This window comes from Apteryx mantelli, chromosome Z (assembly GCF_036417845.1).
Source record: "Apteryx mantelli isolate bAptMan1 chromosome Z, bAptMan1.hap1, whole genome shotgun sequence".
NCBI classification, from domain to species: domain Eukaryota; kingdom Metazoa; phylum Chordata; class Aves; order Apterygiformes; family Apterygidae; genus Apteryx; species Apteryx mantelli.
In genome coordinates, this window is record NC_090020.1 from 17,320,027 (window position 1) to 17,335,703 (window position 15,677).

At 41.9% G+C, this 15,677-nt stretch overlaps 1 protein-coding gene across 1 annotated transcript in view; it reads right to left on the reverse strand.

The window, feature by feature from the left end:
- Window positions 1–15,677, reverse strand: part of SVEP1 (sushi, von Willebrand factor type A, EGF and pentraxin domain containing 1) — a 133,141-nt gene that overhangs the window by 31,505 nt on the left and 85,959 nt on the right. The window contains exons 29-37 of the mRNA XM_067315744.1: window positions 12,938–13,061; window positions 12,238–12,408; window positions 9,922–10,095; window positions 7,432–7,551; window positions 6,429–6,605; window positions 5,574–5,658; window positions 5,071–5,262; window positions 2,918–3,085; window positions 224–896 (exon numbers count right to left, since the gene is read on the reverse strand). Coding sequence (XP_067171845.1) covers window positions 224–896; window positions 2,918–3,085; window positions 5,071–5,262; window positions 5,574–5,658; window positions 6,429–6,605; window positions 7,432–7,551; window positions 9,922–10,095; window positions 12,238–12,408; window positions 12,938–13,061 — 1,884 coding nt within the window. The remainder of the gene's footprint in view (window positions 1–223; window positions 897–2,917; window positions 3,086–5,070; window positions 5,263–5,573; window positions 5,659–6,428; window positions 6,606–7,431; window positions 7,552–9,921; window positions 10,096–12,237; window positions 12,409–12,937; window positions 13,062–15,677) is intronic.

Consider the following 15,677-nt stretch of genomic DNA (forward strand, 5'->3'; position numbering starts at 1 on the left):
ACCACTTGAAGAGAGGAAATCCCATTAAACTGCCCATATTTTTGAATCATATCAAGACATTTGATCTGCTACAAATACACCCCATTTTCCTTTGCTTATTTATTCCAGTCACATTCTTTCTCAATTTTAGCTGGAAAGCAGAAAATAAAATACAACGGTGGCAATTCTGAAGACCCATCCATTTTGCTACAGAATCAGGCAGCTGAGAAAACTCATTCTGTACCTTAATAAAGCCATTCTCAAGCTGGGGTGGTTCTCCACAGGACACTGGGTGGCATGTGGGCAAACTGCCACTCCAGTTGCCAGTGGCTTCACAGGTCCGCTTCTTCTCCCCCTTGATGTAGAACCCCTTGTTGCAGCTGTAAGCCACCACTGCTCCGAAGCTGTAGTTGGTCCCACTAGCATAGCCATTGCTGATGTGGGGAGGTTCTCCGCAGCGAACTGGGATGCACTGGATACTCAAGGGAGAAGGATTCCACTGGCCACCTCGAAAGCACTCGATCTTGGCTGAAGTGTTCAGAACAAAGCCTTCCATGCACTTGAAGCTCACGATGGAGCCAGCTGCAAACCTGGCTTTACTGATGGACTCCAGGATGCTGTAGGAGACGGTGGATGGCTTTTCACAGAAATCAGCTATGCAGTGGGGCATCTCCCTGCCCTCCGGAGGCACCCACTTCCCTTCTGCATTGCAAAGAAGCTGAGAGTTATCAGCCAGGCTGTAGCCATCTGAGCAGAAGTAATAAGCTATATCGCCAAAGAGGCGGTGACCACTCTCTGGGGATGCATTTTCCACATGGGGTGGTTCATCACAGGACACTGCCAGGCACTGCTGGTGGCTCATGCTCCACTCGCCGCTGGCTAAGCACTCTATGGTTGCAGGGCCAACTAATGTGTAACTGTGGATAAGGAAACCACACAGGAAGTCAAAAAGACAAGCATCGTCAAACCCTACCCACTGTTTCCTGAAGTCCCCGCAGACCAAGCTTGCTAGCACCCTGGAAGATGGATGAATAGAAACCTTTACAAGATATACTATCAAAAAATTCAAGAGGCAAATCGTGAAGTCTGCTTGGCCATGGATAAGGTATCCCAATGAGGGAGATCTTAGAACACCTTGTATATATTACTCCTCTCTGGACACAGAGGCAGCTTGTCTGCCCATCTGATTACAGTTCCTGAACTTGCATTTCGGTACAAACTTCTCTTCTATAACAAACATAGTAATGCACTCTGATAGTCCATCTACTCCTGAAAGAAATTACCCCCCACAGAATTTCTTCCTCTTTAGCAGATCTGAATGGAGAAGAAAACAATGAAAAGTCCATATAGGTCATTTGAGTTCCTGTTCCAGGCATATCAATTTATTTTTACACTTGCAAACAATGAGAAAATCCTTTGCTAGTTACCCAGAAATGCTGTTGATGGTAATGCAAACGGTAGTTTTGTAACAACTTCTTCCTAAAAATTCACTGTTAAGACTGCTGTAAAAGCACATGCTTTTAATACTCAATAGGGATAAAAACCATAATCTTCTACAATGAAATTCTTCTACATGGTTATGGTTAGTGTTGTTGTATTTCTCTAACCTGTCTCTGGCATGCAGTGACAGGCATTACTCCATGCTGCTAATTGTCCCACATAAATCCCAGCTGTTTAAAAATGCAATGTATTATCTGTGGCTTTGTTTTTGCTTTGTTTTACATTCTCTGTTGTGTGCTCCCACAGAAAGCAAAGAAACAATATGTACTGCAAAGTTCCCAGTGACTCTTTCTAGCTGTGGATTGGGAACTTATTGTTCAGATTTTGATGGCAACACCTGTAAAAGCGTTGTCTTGTTTGCAGAATTTGTTTCCAGAGCATCGTGACTGGACTGCAGAAAAAGAGTCTACTACATGCCAATATTTAATATGATCCACCCTATTCTTTGTCACACAGGCAGCACTGGTCCTTTTTAAATGCTGTTATTCTACCCCATTTAAAATGCTTGCATAGGCAAGAGAAGCAGCATTTTGAATCTTAACACAGTCAAGAAAACACAATAAGGAGGATTTGTTTCAATTATATTTCAAATAATACTGCAAAGCCAGTTCATAAGAAAAATGCTGCCATATTCATGTACCTTTTTTCATCAAGAAGGAGCACAAAATCCTCCAGTCATTTAGGGTAGGACCTTGCAAAGCTCCGCATACCTGCTCTGCCTTTTGGGCAAAACAGCTTCAAGAAATTCAATGGGGCTGCTCACAGGCTGTAAAGACAAGCATGTGCAAAAGTTCTTGCAGGATCAGAGCCAGCATTACATTCATGCTAGACATCACCAGAATGGAACTGTTTCTCTGATGAGATTTACTCTGTAAAGCTCACAGCAACACAAAAACTACACTAAGTAGACAGAAATCAGAGATGAATAAGGCACCCCAATAAACAAGAAGTGAAACTTTTAAGGAAGCAGAATTTACCACACCAGAACAGGTAGGTTAGTCCTCATACACACCAAATACCACTGATATGGTGTGAAGAGAAATGAAGAATTCCTTATGAACAGGGCCCTGAGTTTACCTCAGAAGTACTAGTTCTGTAGTAACTCCAAATTAAGGGGATTTCTATTGTACTGCTCTGTCATGCATTCAGCCACTTCACTCCACTCCACTCTCCTATTCCAGGGTGTATTCAGCTGGCTTGAAGTTGACTACTTGAAGAAATACCTGCTTGGGACCCATGCTAACCTGCCAGCCCACAAAAACAATCCATCATCTTTAATTTCCAGAGAGTTCAAAGAGAAATTGTAAAAATGAATTAGTGTGCAAGTTATAAAGGACTTGTGAAGCAGCAAAGGACACAGCTTTGCTGATAAGTCTGTGTGGCCTGAAACCAGTTTTACTTGTCCTGAGTATTACTCCAGTAGTGCTAATCTACATACCCTTCCTTACACGTGTAAGAGACTGTGTTTCCAAAAGTGAAGTTACTTCCGTTGATGACCGCATCTTTGATGGCAGGAGGGGGTCCACAAGAGACAATGCTGCAAGCTGGAGGTGTGTTGTTCCAGCTCCCTGAAGATTCACAGACAAGTACAGAGGGTCCCTGAAGGCTGAGACACAAAGATCATTATTAAGGCCATCATTTCAGTTAGTGAGGAACTGAGAGCTAAAAGGAACCTTGCTCCTCACGGACTTCCTGGCCCCAATGAAGCCAAGGGGAGTCACTTCAACAGAAGCCAGAATCTTGCCCTCTGTTCATGAAAAAACACTGCTGATGCTATCACTGGAGCTGGTCTTCAGATCGTTTTGAAGAGAAAGCTGACAATTCATGTGGGGTCTGAACACGCCATGCAAACGTACAGAACTTCTGCTGTAGCTTTGCCCATTTTGAGCTATAACAGAAGGTCATGGGCTGCTTAAATATTTATTTAAGCTTGAAGATTTATTTGTATGCCATCATCAACCATGCCCATCTTGAAAGAACTGAGACCTGATTCACTCAAGGACTCTAACACTACCTTCACTCAGAAAACTGAAGGAAATTCTGCAGTTTGGGTTTGTTTACAAAAAGGCATTAGGTTCATTCAGGACAAAAAGGACTTTGCTTGATTGAATGGCCACATACATTTGAAGTTAATGATATTCTTTGGTCTCCTTAGCTAACGAAACACAGCAATGCATGGGTACACAAGGTGGGACTCAATCATCTAAAACAGGCATTGAACACCATCCTGAGATGACCTGGGGCATCCCCTGGTCTCCAGCAGCCATGTCAGCTGGCTGTGGTCCCCAGTAGGTCCCATGTCATATCTGCACAGGTGTCTCCAATTCCCTAGAATTCATTCTTAAATGATACTAGGCACCCATGTTTAGGCTTACTGAATTGTGCTCTGGGGTTAAAGGAAGAGAATGACATTGACCTGTTGAGTCCTTATAGACGAGGCATAGGTCCCTCTTAGGGCAGTGGTCTCTGCCCCCATTCAGGAATATGGGTGAGGCAAAAAGCACATAAATGTGCCTGCAGGAAGAGACTGGGCACACCCTTAGGCCCAGACACAACATGTAAGAGGGACATGATGTGGGAGGGCTTTCCTTTGAGTGGTGACCAAAGGACAGAGGACTTCTCTCACAAACCTAGGCTAGACAGGTAAAGGGAAAGACTCACAACTGATGTGATATTTATTGCCTGGATGTCCCGACTCCACAGTCAAAAAACTCATTCAAATCAGTAAAAGCACTTATTCAGTTTAGCAGGGTAAAACTTAGCCCACACTTTGGATCTACGACCTACTGTTACACTGTGCTGCAGCTCAGGTACCCATTTATATTAGCATTATTAAAACATTCACCAGATGAGTATGCCTCATCTACCTGCCTGCATCTGGAAAAGTGGGTGCCTGCAGCAGGAGAATGCAGAAGAAAATCAGACCTAAATAGGTCCATATAAGCTTATGTCACAGCACAGCTGCTAGAGGGACAAGCAGATTATCAAGGACAAGCAGTAGCTTGTAATTAAAATTAAATCCCTGCATATAGCATTCGTGTATTCATTTTTAATTGCAGCTTGTTAAAAATGTGTTTACAACATAATTGATTTATGAATGTAAAACAGAAAAAAAGCTTAAAATAAATAACTATTATATACTTTTCTAGAAGTACCTGAATAACTTCCAGAAGGTTCTTTGACCAGCATGTTAAGGGCATTGTGAAACAACAGCAAAAATAATATTGTATGTGCACTAAAGATAATTAGGCATATGATAGTCATTAAAAATGAATGACAACTTCCAAACATAATGACAACCGATTTCTGAGCATTCAAAATACGCATTTGAGCTTGATGGTAAAGTAAAAGCATTACATATATATATATATGGCAGACACTGAGTGACCTTCTTGCAGCTGCTCCAATTTGTATGTAATACAGAAAGTACCTCAAATATTAAAAAGTCTTTTAAAATTTTATTTTACTATTTTATCTGTGAGCCATCATCCCAGCCTTGATTATTACAGACATAAGTAAGACATTCCAGCAAGTCTTTTTATTCAACAAGCATATTGTCTGTATCTGACTCAGGAATGTTCCTGCATTTACCTGTATCCACTGTCACACGTGTATGATACATAGGAAAGGTAGGTTGTGCCAGTGAGCATGTATTTTCCATTGCTGATGTCTTCTGGGCTAGGACACGTTACTATTTCACAGGAAGGGGGAGGATGATTCCAAACGCCACTAGCAAGGCACAGAATTTCCTTTGCACCCACTAAGTTGTAGCCATCATTGCATCTATGTTAGAAGAAAAGAACCACTATCAAACACAGAGCCTTTTATTCACAACATTGTCACCAGCCTCCCCTTTGCTTTCTATGTCCACACCAACGTTCACTGTAGAGCACAGAGAGTTAGCACCGGAGTAAATATTCAACTTGGCTAGTTTTCAACAGTTTTATCCACATGTCTTTCCATTATTTTTATCCGGCTTTGTCCTCTCCCTCTGTTTATTTCAATCACTCTTTGAGTTCAGCCACACTTTCTCATTTGTTGCCAGATTCTCAATGAATTATTAATGTAGCATCCCAAACATACTGAATTCCTACCTGTATATCACCTTATTGCGGTATGTAAAATTTGAGCCCCAAATGGCACCGTTCTCTGGAACAACTGGATCACCACAGGATACAGCTTTAAAAGATGGGATCACAAGAGAGGTTGATATAACACAAATCAAAGAGAACCAAAAATCAGGATTGCTGTGTTTTCACTAAATGGGTGTGGAGAGATCTAAAGCCCTTAGCAACACTAGGTTTTTGGCTAAGTTATAACTGATTTAACACTTTTGGGCTCATGATCTGTCTTAAAACCTACTGAGAAGTTTGACTAACTGGAAATAGATAGGTGAGACTGTTCCACAATCTACAGGCTTGACTGTCAGGAGGACTCCACATCCATCTCAAAATTACTTTAGTTTGTTCTTTCCCACTGCTTCATTTTACCCTGTTGCTTCACCTTATTAGTCATGGTTTTCTAAGGAAACAAGTTTCGCAGTCATGCCATGTATATGCACGTGTACCAGCCTGTCCTCCCTGGTTGCTTTTCCACTGAAACACAATTAATGGTCTTTAAGATATTAAGCTCCCACAAGTTCCTTGAAAACAGGGGGCTGGGTGGAGAAGAAAGACGCTTTCAATGCTTACTGTAAGAAAGGCAATGATATCATTCTTTGAGACTTTGGAGAATCTGCATAAGAGAGTGACACTGTGAATATGGTAACTGTTGGAAAAGCTTCAGTTGGTGCTTACATCTCTTTAGACAACAGAGATTTCAACCCTGAGACCGAAGTCCCCAGGGCCAAGGTTTCATTAGCTCCTCTGCTCTCTGAACTACTTCTCTCTCTTACTTTCCATCTCTCTAACAATGCACATTACAATCAACCTTCTCCCCAAGAACAATACCTTTACAATATGGTATTGGGTGGCTCCACTCTCCAGACTCCAGGCATGTAACTTTAGTCATTCCTGTCAGCTGAAACCCTTCTTCACAGGAAAAAGTTACTTCACTGCCAACACTGTAAGTGTCCCCATAAAAATGACCATTCTCTGGGTTTCCCGGATTATAACATTTCACCGGTTCTGAAAAGGAAGAGAGACAACTGACTAATAGCATGACTAAGTATCAGCTCTTATAAACCAGATGCTGGAGACATCCTCAGGAATTTCATGAAAAGTAAGAAGGCAGAACATGTGCAAAACACCCATAAGTAATCTTCAGGTTTGCCAGATTTCCTCTGGTCTATATGCAAGTGAGAGGCACTGAAGGCTGATGCTAGTAAGCTAATTTCAATGCAGAAGAGTTTGCATTCACAGTTTGAACACTCTTTTTGCATTTATTGTCAGAACAAACATATCTCACAGTCGTTTTTCCCTCCCTGAGGGAAAACTGACTGCAGCACACCCAGCCCTGAGCTGGAAATCAGCTCAGTTGCTTTCTGTCCCAACTTCAGCCACTGTCTTGGCATCTTCTTGCAAAGCTACCTTGCTTAATGTTTCCATGCAATAGGCAGCTTAACTCCTACTCAGATGCCTATCATCAGATATTTCTTCTTTTCATAGCTCTGCTCTGAGAAGTGACACATAAGTAGTGGCATGTGGCTTTCCCAGGTCTTAAGCATATGTGCTCCATTTAGCAGGAAAATGTTTTTGCATGTGTCTGTCTCCTAACCGGCATCCCTACGTCCTAATGATAGTTTTGTCCATAGAGACAGGTGTGCTCTCAAGAAACAAAAGGAGGCCCTTCATCATGCTCTGATTTAGGCCAAAGTGATCTGGAGAAGAGGGCACGCTTGCACCATCCCTCCTTAGATATCCATCCCTGGCAACTGTCCTCCACAGGGGGAGGCAGGATATTGGCCTATAAAGAACCTTGGAAAGGCTAGCTTGATGTTTTTCTCTCCCATACCTGCACATTTTTTACCATCTCCTGTGTATGGAGGAATGCAAGTGCAAACATAGGATCCATTTGTGTTAAGACAAGATGCATGCTCATCACAGTCTGATCCGACAGCACATTCATCAACATCTACAAAAAAAAAGAAAAAGACACAATGAAGATGTTGCTTGGTTGGTACTTGTAATAAACATTTGCTTCAAATTTCTGTCTCACTGTCAGAAGGAATTTCTTTAATTAGTATAATTAAGAATCACTCTTAATTCAATCACATCTTTGATGCACTAGTAGAAAGACGCAATATTTATGCATTCTGGTAAATTTATGATAAAATATTATAAAACCATGGAAAAGTCAGAGACCCCTCTATTATCCTTTTGCCAGTGTTTCCACAAAGAGTATTTTGTTTCCAAGTAGTAGATGAACAGACATCTCAATTCATGTGCTGTTATCTGCTGGTTTGTACAGACACGAGGAAGGAGGACTCTTTTGCATTAAACACTTTGCTAGGAAATTCTTTGTGCCTCAAACTTCCCACCGGTAAGGCAGGAAAACTTAGGCAAGAGGGGAACGACTTTGAACATAAAACACAAGAAGAGTCCAGTTTTTGTGGAACAGAATTTTGCTAGAATAAGAATGAGAAGTACCTGCAGTTGCCAGAAAGGTTAAAATGATTTCAAAATGTCTTAGTTATTATGATTAATTATTTATATGACAATAGTGCCTAGAAATGCCAATTGATGATTTATGCTCCATGTGGCTCAGTACTGTACAGCAAACCAAATCCCTGGCTCCAGATCACTTCATATCAGCTTTCAAATCCTGACTGTACAGAAGTGTTCTTGGTATGTAAACAATGAGTCATAAATTGTGAGGGGTCAATTTGGAAGCATCTCATTGAAAAATGCCAGCATCAGGGATTATTCCTCATACAAACCAGAGTCTTAGAGAACAGAACAATTCTTCATTTAAACATCTGCTACAGGACAGCTGTTGAATTGGGTATAACAGGCAAACACATAGCTAGAGTTCTTTGTCCATTTCCAGGCAAAAAATGCAGAGACCATTTCCAGGCAAAAATTGCAGAGCAAATGGAGCAAATAGATTAAAAATTGGTCTATGGCATTGGTGTGCTCATTCTTCACTGCTGAATGAGTCTGGTCAGCATGAAAGAACCAACAACACTCTGAACAGAAACGGTGTTTCTCTCTGATATGCAGGACTAGAAGTGTTAAATAAAATCAAACCAGTTGCCAATTATACAAGCGTCAGGAGAATGCAATGTGATACCACAGCAGAACGGGAAGGGCTGCTCTTCATGTAACGTCTCATATGGTGAGGAAGAGAGGATGGGCACTATGAATCAGATCTGCTCCAGAGCAAAAGGTGTACCATGCTTTGCTGGCACCTGCCTGGAGCATGAATCAGAAAGGCAAAGGGTGAGCCAGGGTGCCAAACCCATTTTTGGTTCCATTTTACACTCTACTCTGCTTTATGAGGTCAAGGCAAGCTGCAAGGTGGGGCACAGGGTGTTTTCTTCCCAACACATGCTCCCTACTGCACAGATGTGGAATTATGTGGACAGCACTGCAGCATCTGTTCTGAGCCTGCTCATCTTTGTGCCATGCTATAAAGTGCAGGGGAGAAAAACAAAGAGTAGAACAACAGACTGCATTGTCTGTTTGGAGGTTCTGAAGTAGTCCTGATGAAAGAAAAGGGATCCTGCTCCACAGGAAATTTTGGCAGAGCTAAAAGGCTATTGGCTTTGCTTTTGTTCATCTTGCATTGAAAAAATGTGTGCTCTACCTACTTGTTTAGACAGAGCAACCAGCCAAACCAAATGTAAATCATGTCAGGCTGTTACCCTGTAACTCACACATTAGGCATGATTAAAACAGCAGCTTACGAAGCAAGTCAGTTACAGCTAGCTAGTGGATTTCAGTGGGAATTTGTTGGAGAGATGGTCCTACAAGACCTGTCCTTCCTGGTCCTTTGTGTGCAATACAATGCTACAGGCTCTCTCAGCTTTCAGATCCTGCAGCTGCATCTGGTATGTCAGATCCCTGATCAAGAAATAAGTTATGGTGTGGTAAATGTGTGAACTGTGGACCTAACTGTGTTCCCAGTCTTCTCAATGCTGCAGCTGCTTGCTGATAGGCATGCTGAAGCACAGGGAGATGCACAGGTTAGAAACAGAGGATGCAAGGTCTCTAAGGCTAAAAGAACCTGGAAGGAGAGAGGGAATACAGGCTGAGAGTAAGAGCCTGTATTTACTGAGGCTTACTGAGTAGGAGCATAGAGTTTGGGACATATAGAGGGATGGAGAGGGGAAGGTGACAAGATGTTGAACACTGGATTTCAGTAGCACGAACATTTTGGAGCGTGATTCCTCAGATTCTGAGCAGCCTGCTCAATACCAGAACCCAATCCCACCCAAACCCAAAGGCACAAGAGAAGCACAGGATCACCAGCCCATGCAGCCACATGTATGGCGTATCTCACCAAGGCAAGATGGTGAAATGCCATTCCAGCTCCCATTGTCTGTGCAGAACATCCTGGAGTCCCCCAACAAATAGTAGCCATTATTGCACTGATAGGTAACAGTACTGCCAGCGAAAAAGTCCTCGGCTGAATAAAATCCATTTTCTAAAGGAGGAGGCACTCCACAGCTGATCCCTGAAACATGAGTGAAAAGAGTGCACAGATATTAGCAGATCAGACACAGGAAGATTAACTTAAGTGTAATTCCACACCAGAACCACCACTAGAGATTTATTCTCTGCGACAACTGTGGTATTGTGTCCACCAGAAGGCCCAAACCTTTTCTGAGGTAACTAATTGGTTCTGGCTCCAGGGGAGAGTCTTGTTCTGTGGACACTTGTCGAACAGTGACTGAGCAGGACTCTTCAGCTCCTGCCATTCTGCTAGCCCTGGAGGAGAGGTCTGTGATGCAACACTAAGGTCTGAGTAGATGCCCTTCACTTACAAGAAACTTTCCCGATGATCAAATGGTCCTTAATGAGTTTTAAGGAAAAACAGAAATAAATTTGCTCTCAGGCAGGTTCCTGTTATTTCCCTTCCCTATTGCTGAAAAACAAGCTCAGTGTTACTGTGTTTAAACACTGCAAAGTTGGCGAACAGGTTACTGCTGAGTGGTTGAAGAACAGTATAAATCTGAGACCAGGGAGTGTATGAGTGGTGGAGAGACCGGAACTGACCTCATATACATGCACAGGCAAATCACTTCAGCTATAGTAAATAATTTCTTCTGATCCCAGCTCTGCCAGCAGAAGGTGTCACTGTACCTAGCTGCCGGAGGTTGCTATCTATTCTAGCAGAGTTGCTCCTGTGAATCCTCGTTTCAATCAGAATGACAAGAACTTACTCTGGTGGTTACACAGCCCATCTTTGTAACTACATGGATTGCAGCAATTCCTTGCTTCCCAGACATTTGCAAAGATCGAACAATAGACACTTTGTGCAGAGCCCACTGTGATGGAGGCTATAGCACCTGCTAAAGAGAGCCTGTAACAAGGACACGCTGTCAGGGGTTGGGGACAGGAAGATTTGGGGATCTTTGGAAGCAGGAGAAGGATCCTGGTAAGTAAAGGTAATCATTACAATCATTACAAGCCTGATTTACTCAGTAGAAGAACATTTTCTGACCAGGCCACTATGAATCCTGCAGCTGTTTATGCAGGAAATAGCTACTTTCGTCCCACTTTTATCGATCAGATACTTGTGGAACCGGCTGAGAAAGGTCAGTAAGTCTGACCCTTGGTCGTTCAGCACGTTTGCGGCAGACCAACCCTGTTCTCTCTGAGTTCTGTGCTCAAGGAGGAACATTGCCTGCTCCAACACAGAGAAAACAGACAGCAACACCAACAGAATTTTGGTGCCCTGTCATTGATAAAACACCAAAATACCAAAAAGGGATAAACACCAAAACACCGAAAAGGAGCAAAGCTGTCTCTGCCACTGAAATTAGGCTCTGCCTAAGAGGGCTTACTTTTGGGTAATCCTCACACACATGTTATTCTTTAGGCAGAAGAGGAGATCTGTGTTATGAGCAACTGAATAAAGGGGAAGAAAGAACAACCACATCAAATCTAGTTCAAACTATAAAAAAGATTTTAACCCACACAAAAATGAATTTTCTCCAAATTGAACAGTTTTGGGATCATGCATGCTTGCTTCTGGAGCAAACTTACTACTATGCTGAAATGAGAAATACAGTCAGCTCCAACATGTACAACTGCAGTCAGACGTGCAGTCACAATACAGGAGGACAAATGAAAGGAGAAAATAGGAGTTAGGAAGGCAGGAACCAAAGAACCTTGTGAACCTAAATGTATGCAGCCCGGTTTCATAAAAGCCTTGTAGCACTTCTCAGTCCTGACAGGATTATCTGTCACCTTTAAAGAAGTTATTCTACAAAATACCTAATGCCAAGGCTTTTATCTCAAACCAGGCATTCTAAGTGATATTTAAAAATCACATAGATATTTTAGCATTTCCTGTGCATCTTCCACATGCCTGGTATCATTGGAGAGAAAAGCTCACAGCATGAGAGCTCTGATCCAAATAGATCATTTCTGCCATGCACATTTGAAAATGACTGAAAAAGGTGGCAGAACTGGACCACAGGGTAGCTCCATTCAGTAAAATGTAAATTAAGTTTTAAGCATATATGTATATGCTGCAACATGGATGGATTAGATGCTTTGCTGTAGCAGGGATAAATAGGCTGAGAACACTAGTAGGATCTAAATGGAAGCTGAAATTTCCTAATCCTGCCAGCCCATTCAGACAACTCACTTTCACAGCGGGGAAGAGGCCGGGTCCACTGTCCCAGGTTAAGGCAGTGTTGAACGGAGTTGCCCACTATCTGGAAACCTGGGTCACAAGAAAGACTCACTTTTGACCCTGGCTTTAAATCAGCCGAAGAAGCCCGCAGATGTGGTATGGATCCTTGCAAGGCTGGGCAGTCTGTGGACAAAATACATTGCACGGAGTATGAGATGTGGTGCTGAAAGCAATACATTTGTTATCTGACTGTTTGATCCTGTATAAATTTATCCATGAGAAAGTTTGGGGAAATGTTATGCTATTCTATGCCCCGCTCAGATTCAAAAAGTTTTGAGAATCAGCAACATTGAAGATCAGACAAGTAATCCATAAGAAAAGGGGTGAGGAGGCAGCAGGTATTATAATACACTCCAATTATTTTTAGTATAAAGGACAAGAAAAACCTTTTTCTGACCCAGCACTGTCTTCATTCTTTCAACATCTCAATTCAGGAAGCAATAAATCTCTGTCTGAGATTCCAGTGAACTTTCATTACAAAACCCTGGAATTTGAGGAATGAAGGACTGAATGTTCCAAATGTTAAATTATCAAAATAATTTATTCAAGGCTAGTAGGGCAAAAGCTGCAAGCCAGCACATTTAACCTTACAACACAGTTTTCTTACAATATTGTTCAAAACAAAAAGGGTTCTAGGAAACAAAGTTCTAACCAGCACAAAATATACTCTTGTAGTCTATCTTCACTCTTCCAACAACTCCTGGCAGGAAATCTGGCCAGGCTAGTACATTTCCTTTTTGGAGTTCTTCTGGACAGGATGTAGCCAGAGATTTTACCTATGGATTTAAAACAGGTGATTAGGTGCTGTTTAAGGACCTTGTAGGAAAAGAATGCAAACAAATATTCCTTCCATGCCTGCATGCAACACTGAAACAGATCATTCGGAAAGCGATGCTTTTCCTTTCTAGCACAAGAAGTTTCTGGTCAAACTAATTGCTCTTCTGTATTTATAAGCCAGCTAGTTATAGAGAGGCATGTACTGAAGTAATACCTAAAAGAATATTTGTCATACAAGCAAAACATGAAACGTAATCCTTGAAACAATGTTGTGCTTGCTAGTGGGAAAGAAGAATGTATTTATGTCACAGACAAGGCAGATAGGACGACACAACCTGAAGAGAAGACCTGATGTATTTGCAGAAAAATGTCAAATGGGAGCCAAGAGGAACTGAAAGTTAAGGAGTGGCATTCCTCAAACAGTGCTATCACAGCACCACATTTAAGGACCAGAAACACAAAAAGGAGCACTAAATGAAGCAGTCTGCTGTTTCCAGGACAAGTGTTTTGTGAATCCAATAAACTAGGCTATATTGTGGTTCTTCAAAACACTGCAGGTAAGACATACCTATACCAATATTATTGTTGGTTTTGGCATTGTCTTCAACTGAGGTAGGACAAGGCCATATCTAACCATATATTGAATGTAAAATGGGAATAGGCAAACTGAGGACAGGACAAAGAAAGGAACACATTTTTAGATCAGCAGCAGGTCAATATCTTAAGAACTGACCTGGTCAAACATCTTTGATGGAAAAGTTTTCCATTTAAAACATAACTTCTTTAATGGAACTACTAGAGGTTTCTTTTGGATTTTTACCAGGGAAAAAAAAACACCCTGAAATGCCAATGGGAAACTTTGAGTTGTTTCCATGTCCTATTTTAATGTCAATTATTTTTTTCAATAAGATTAAAATGTTTCAACTTCCTCATTGTGAATCTGACAACCTATTAAACACAGTAATGTAATCATATTTCTGTATGGCTACCAATAGCAGGAACTTGGGGACCATAAATCCACATGTCACAGAACCATTAAGCTATTCAGACACCAACAGTGAATCCTCGGCAGAAGTAAGAATATGCAGACAGACTCTTATTGATGGGATGTCAAATAAATAGTGACCACGTAGTGGTTCCCTGCAAAGAACTCAGATGTCCTGACTGTGCCATTGGCAAAAAAAGGCAGCTGACTAGTTCCATTGGATGCCCAGGGAAATTTCTATTATATAAAAGCATTTTAAAAATGCAAATGAAAGAACCAAGGCTTTGGAATCACTCTGCACTACCTTTGCTCACTGTAACTCCAAGAACAGAAAGGGAACATAGTACCAGGAGGTGCTTAAAAACAATTCTAATTCGTAATATTGGCATAGTACTCTCTATTACATTTCTCCCTATCACGGAAGAAGCAGTTATCTGGCCCATGGAACTACTTAAAATAATATACATGCCCTTAGGAGGACAAAGGTGCAATAAAAGGATAAACAAAAGGATAATTAATCCTCTATTAATGCATCAAAGCCCGAAGTGGTCTATGGAGAAAAGATAGTTATTCAATTAAGAGAACATGTTAGTAATTAGGCTACCAAGCCTACTTCCTACTCTGTGGCTGTCCTGTGCTGGAGGATCATTGCAGTAATTCCCTGGCAGAAAAAAAGGAATGTTTTCTTTAGCTGCATGAAAGAATGAATTAAAAGAGCAAAGATGAGCAGCTCAATAGGCTGTGCACATCTCAGCACAGCCAGCTTGGCCCTGTAGTACACGCAGCATGGCTTCAAGGCAGAGTTAGCTGGTTAAAAAACACAGGTGTGCCAGGCCCATGCTGAGCAGCTGGGAAACTGCCTTTTCCAGAAGGGTGACTGACTTCTGTCCAGTCTCCGGTGGCTGAAATCAGCCACTGTGCTATACTGGCTGTCTTTGGGAGGAGGGAAGCTACACCGTGAACCTCACACTGAATTATTCTCACATTCCCTGTCCTGAGCTCCACTGGGGCTGACCAGAGTGCAGAGCCAGCTCAACCGGAGACAAGAGTGACCACACCTGCTTATTCTGTAGCTGTTTCAAAGATCTGACTTCAACTGTCTGTGCTGATGTGAACTGCTTAGGCCACGAGCTGCAAACAACCTGCACGGAAAATGCCCTACTGCAGGCCAGGGGAGTGTGGGAATCATTTCTTCCAAGCAGTATGGAGGGCAGGAAAGGACCTCACGACAACTCATATTTCTACTGCTCCCTACTCAACAACAAACAGCCAGAATGTTGGTTTACCTATACAAAATTATTGTGCGAATGGATGGGCAACTAAAGTGGATTTAGCTTTTGTTATTCACTTGGCAACATATTTTCTTGCCCCGGTTTCCTTTATGGCTGAGAACAGGAAAATAAGACTTACTGAATAGTTGCAGCTGGCTAGAACATAACTGATAATAAAAGAGATAATGATAGTGATTTACTACCCCAATCTCTAAAAACAAATGAGGTAAAAAATTAATAGGAAGCTTACTTGGCTCAGTTCCCTGTCTCTGTCACATCCGTCTTCAGATTAAGAATATGGATACCATAAATGAAAGGTAGGATTTTCTTCCTTGCCCTAACTGTATGACTGCTGAAGC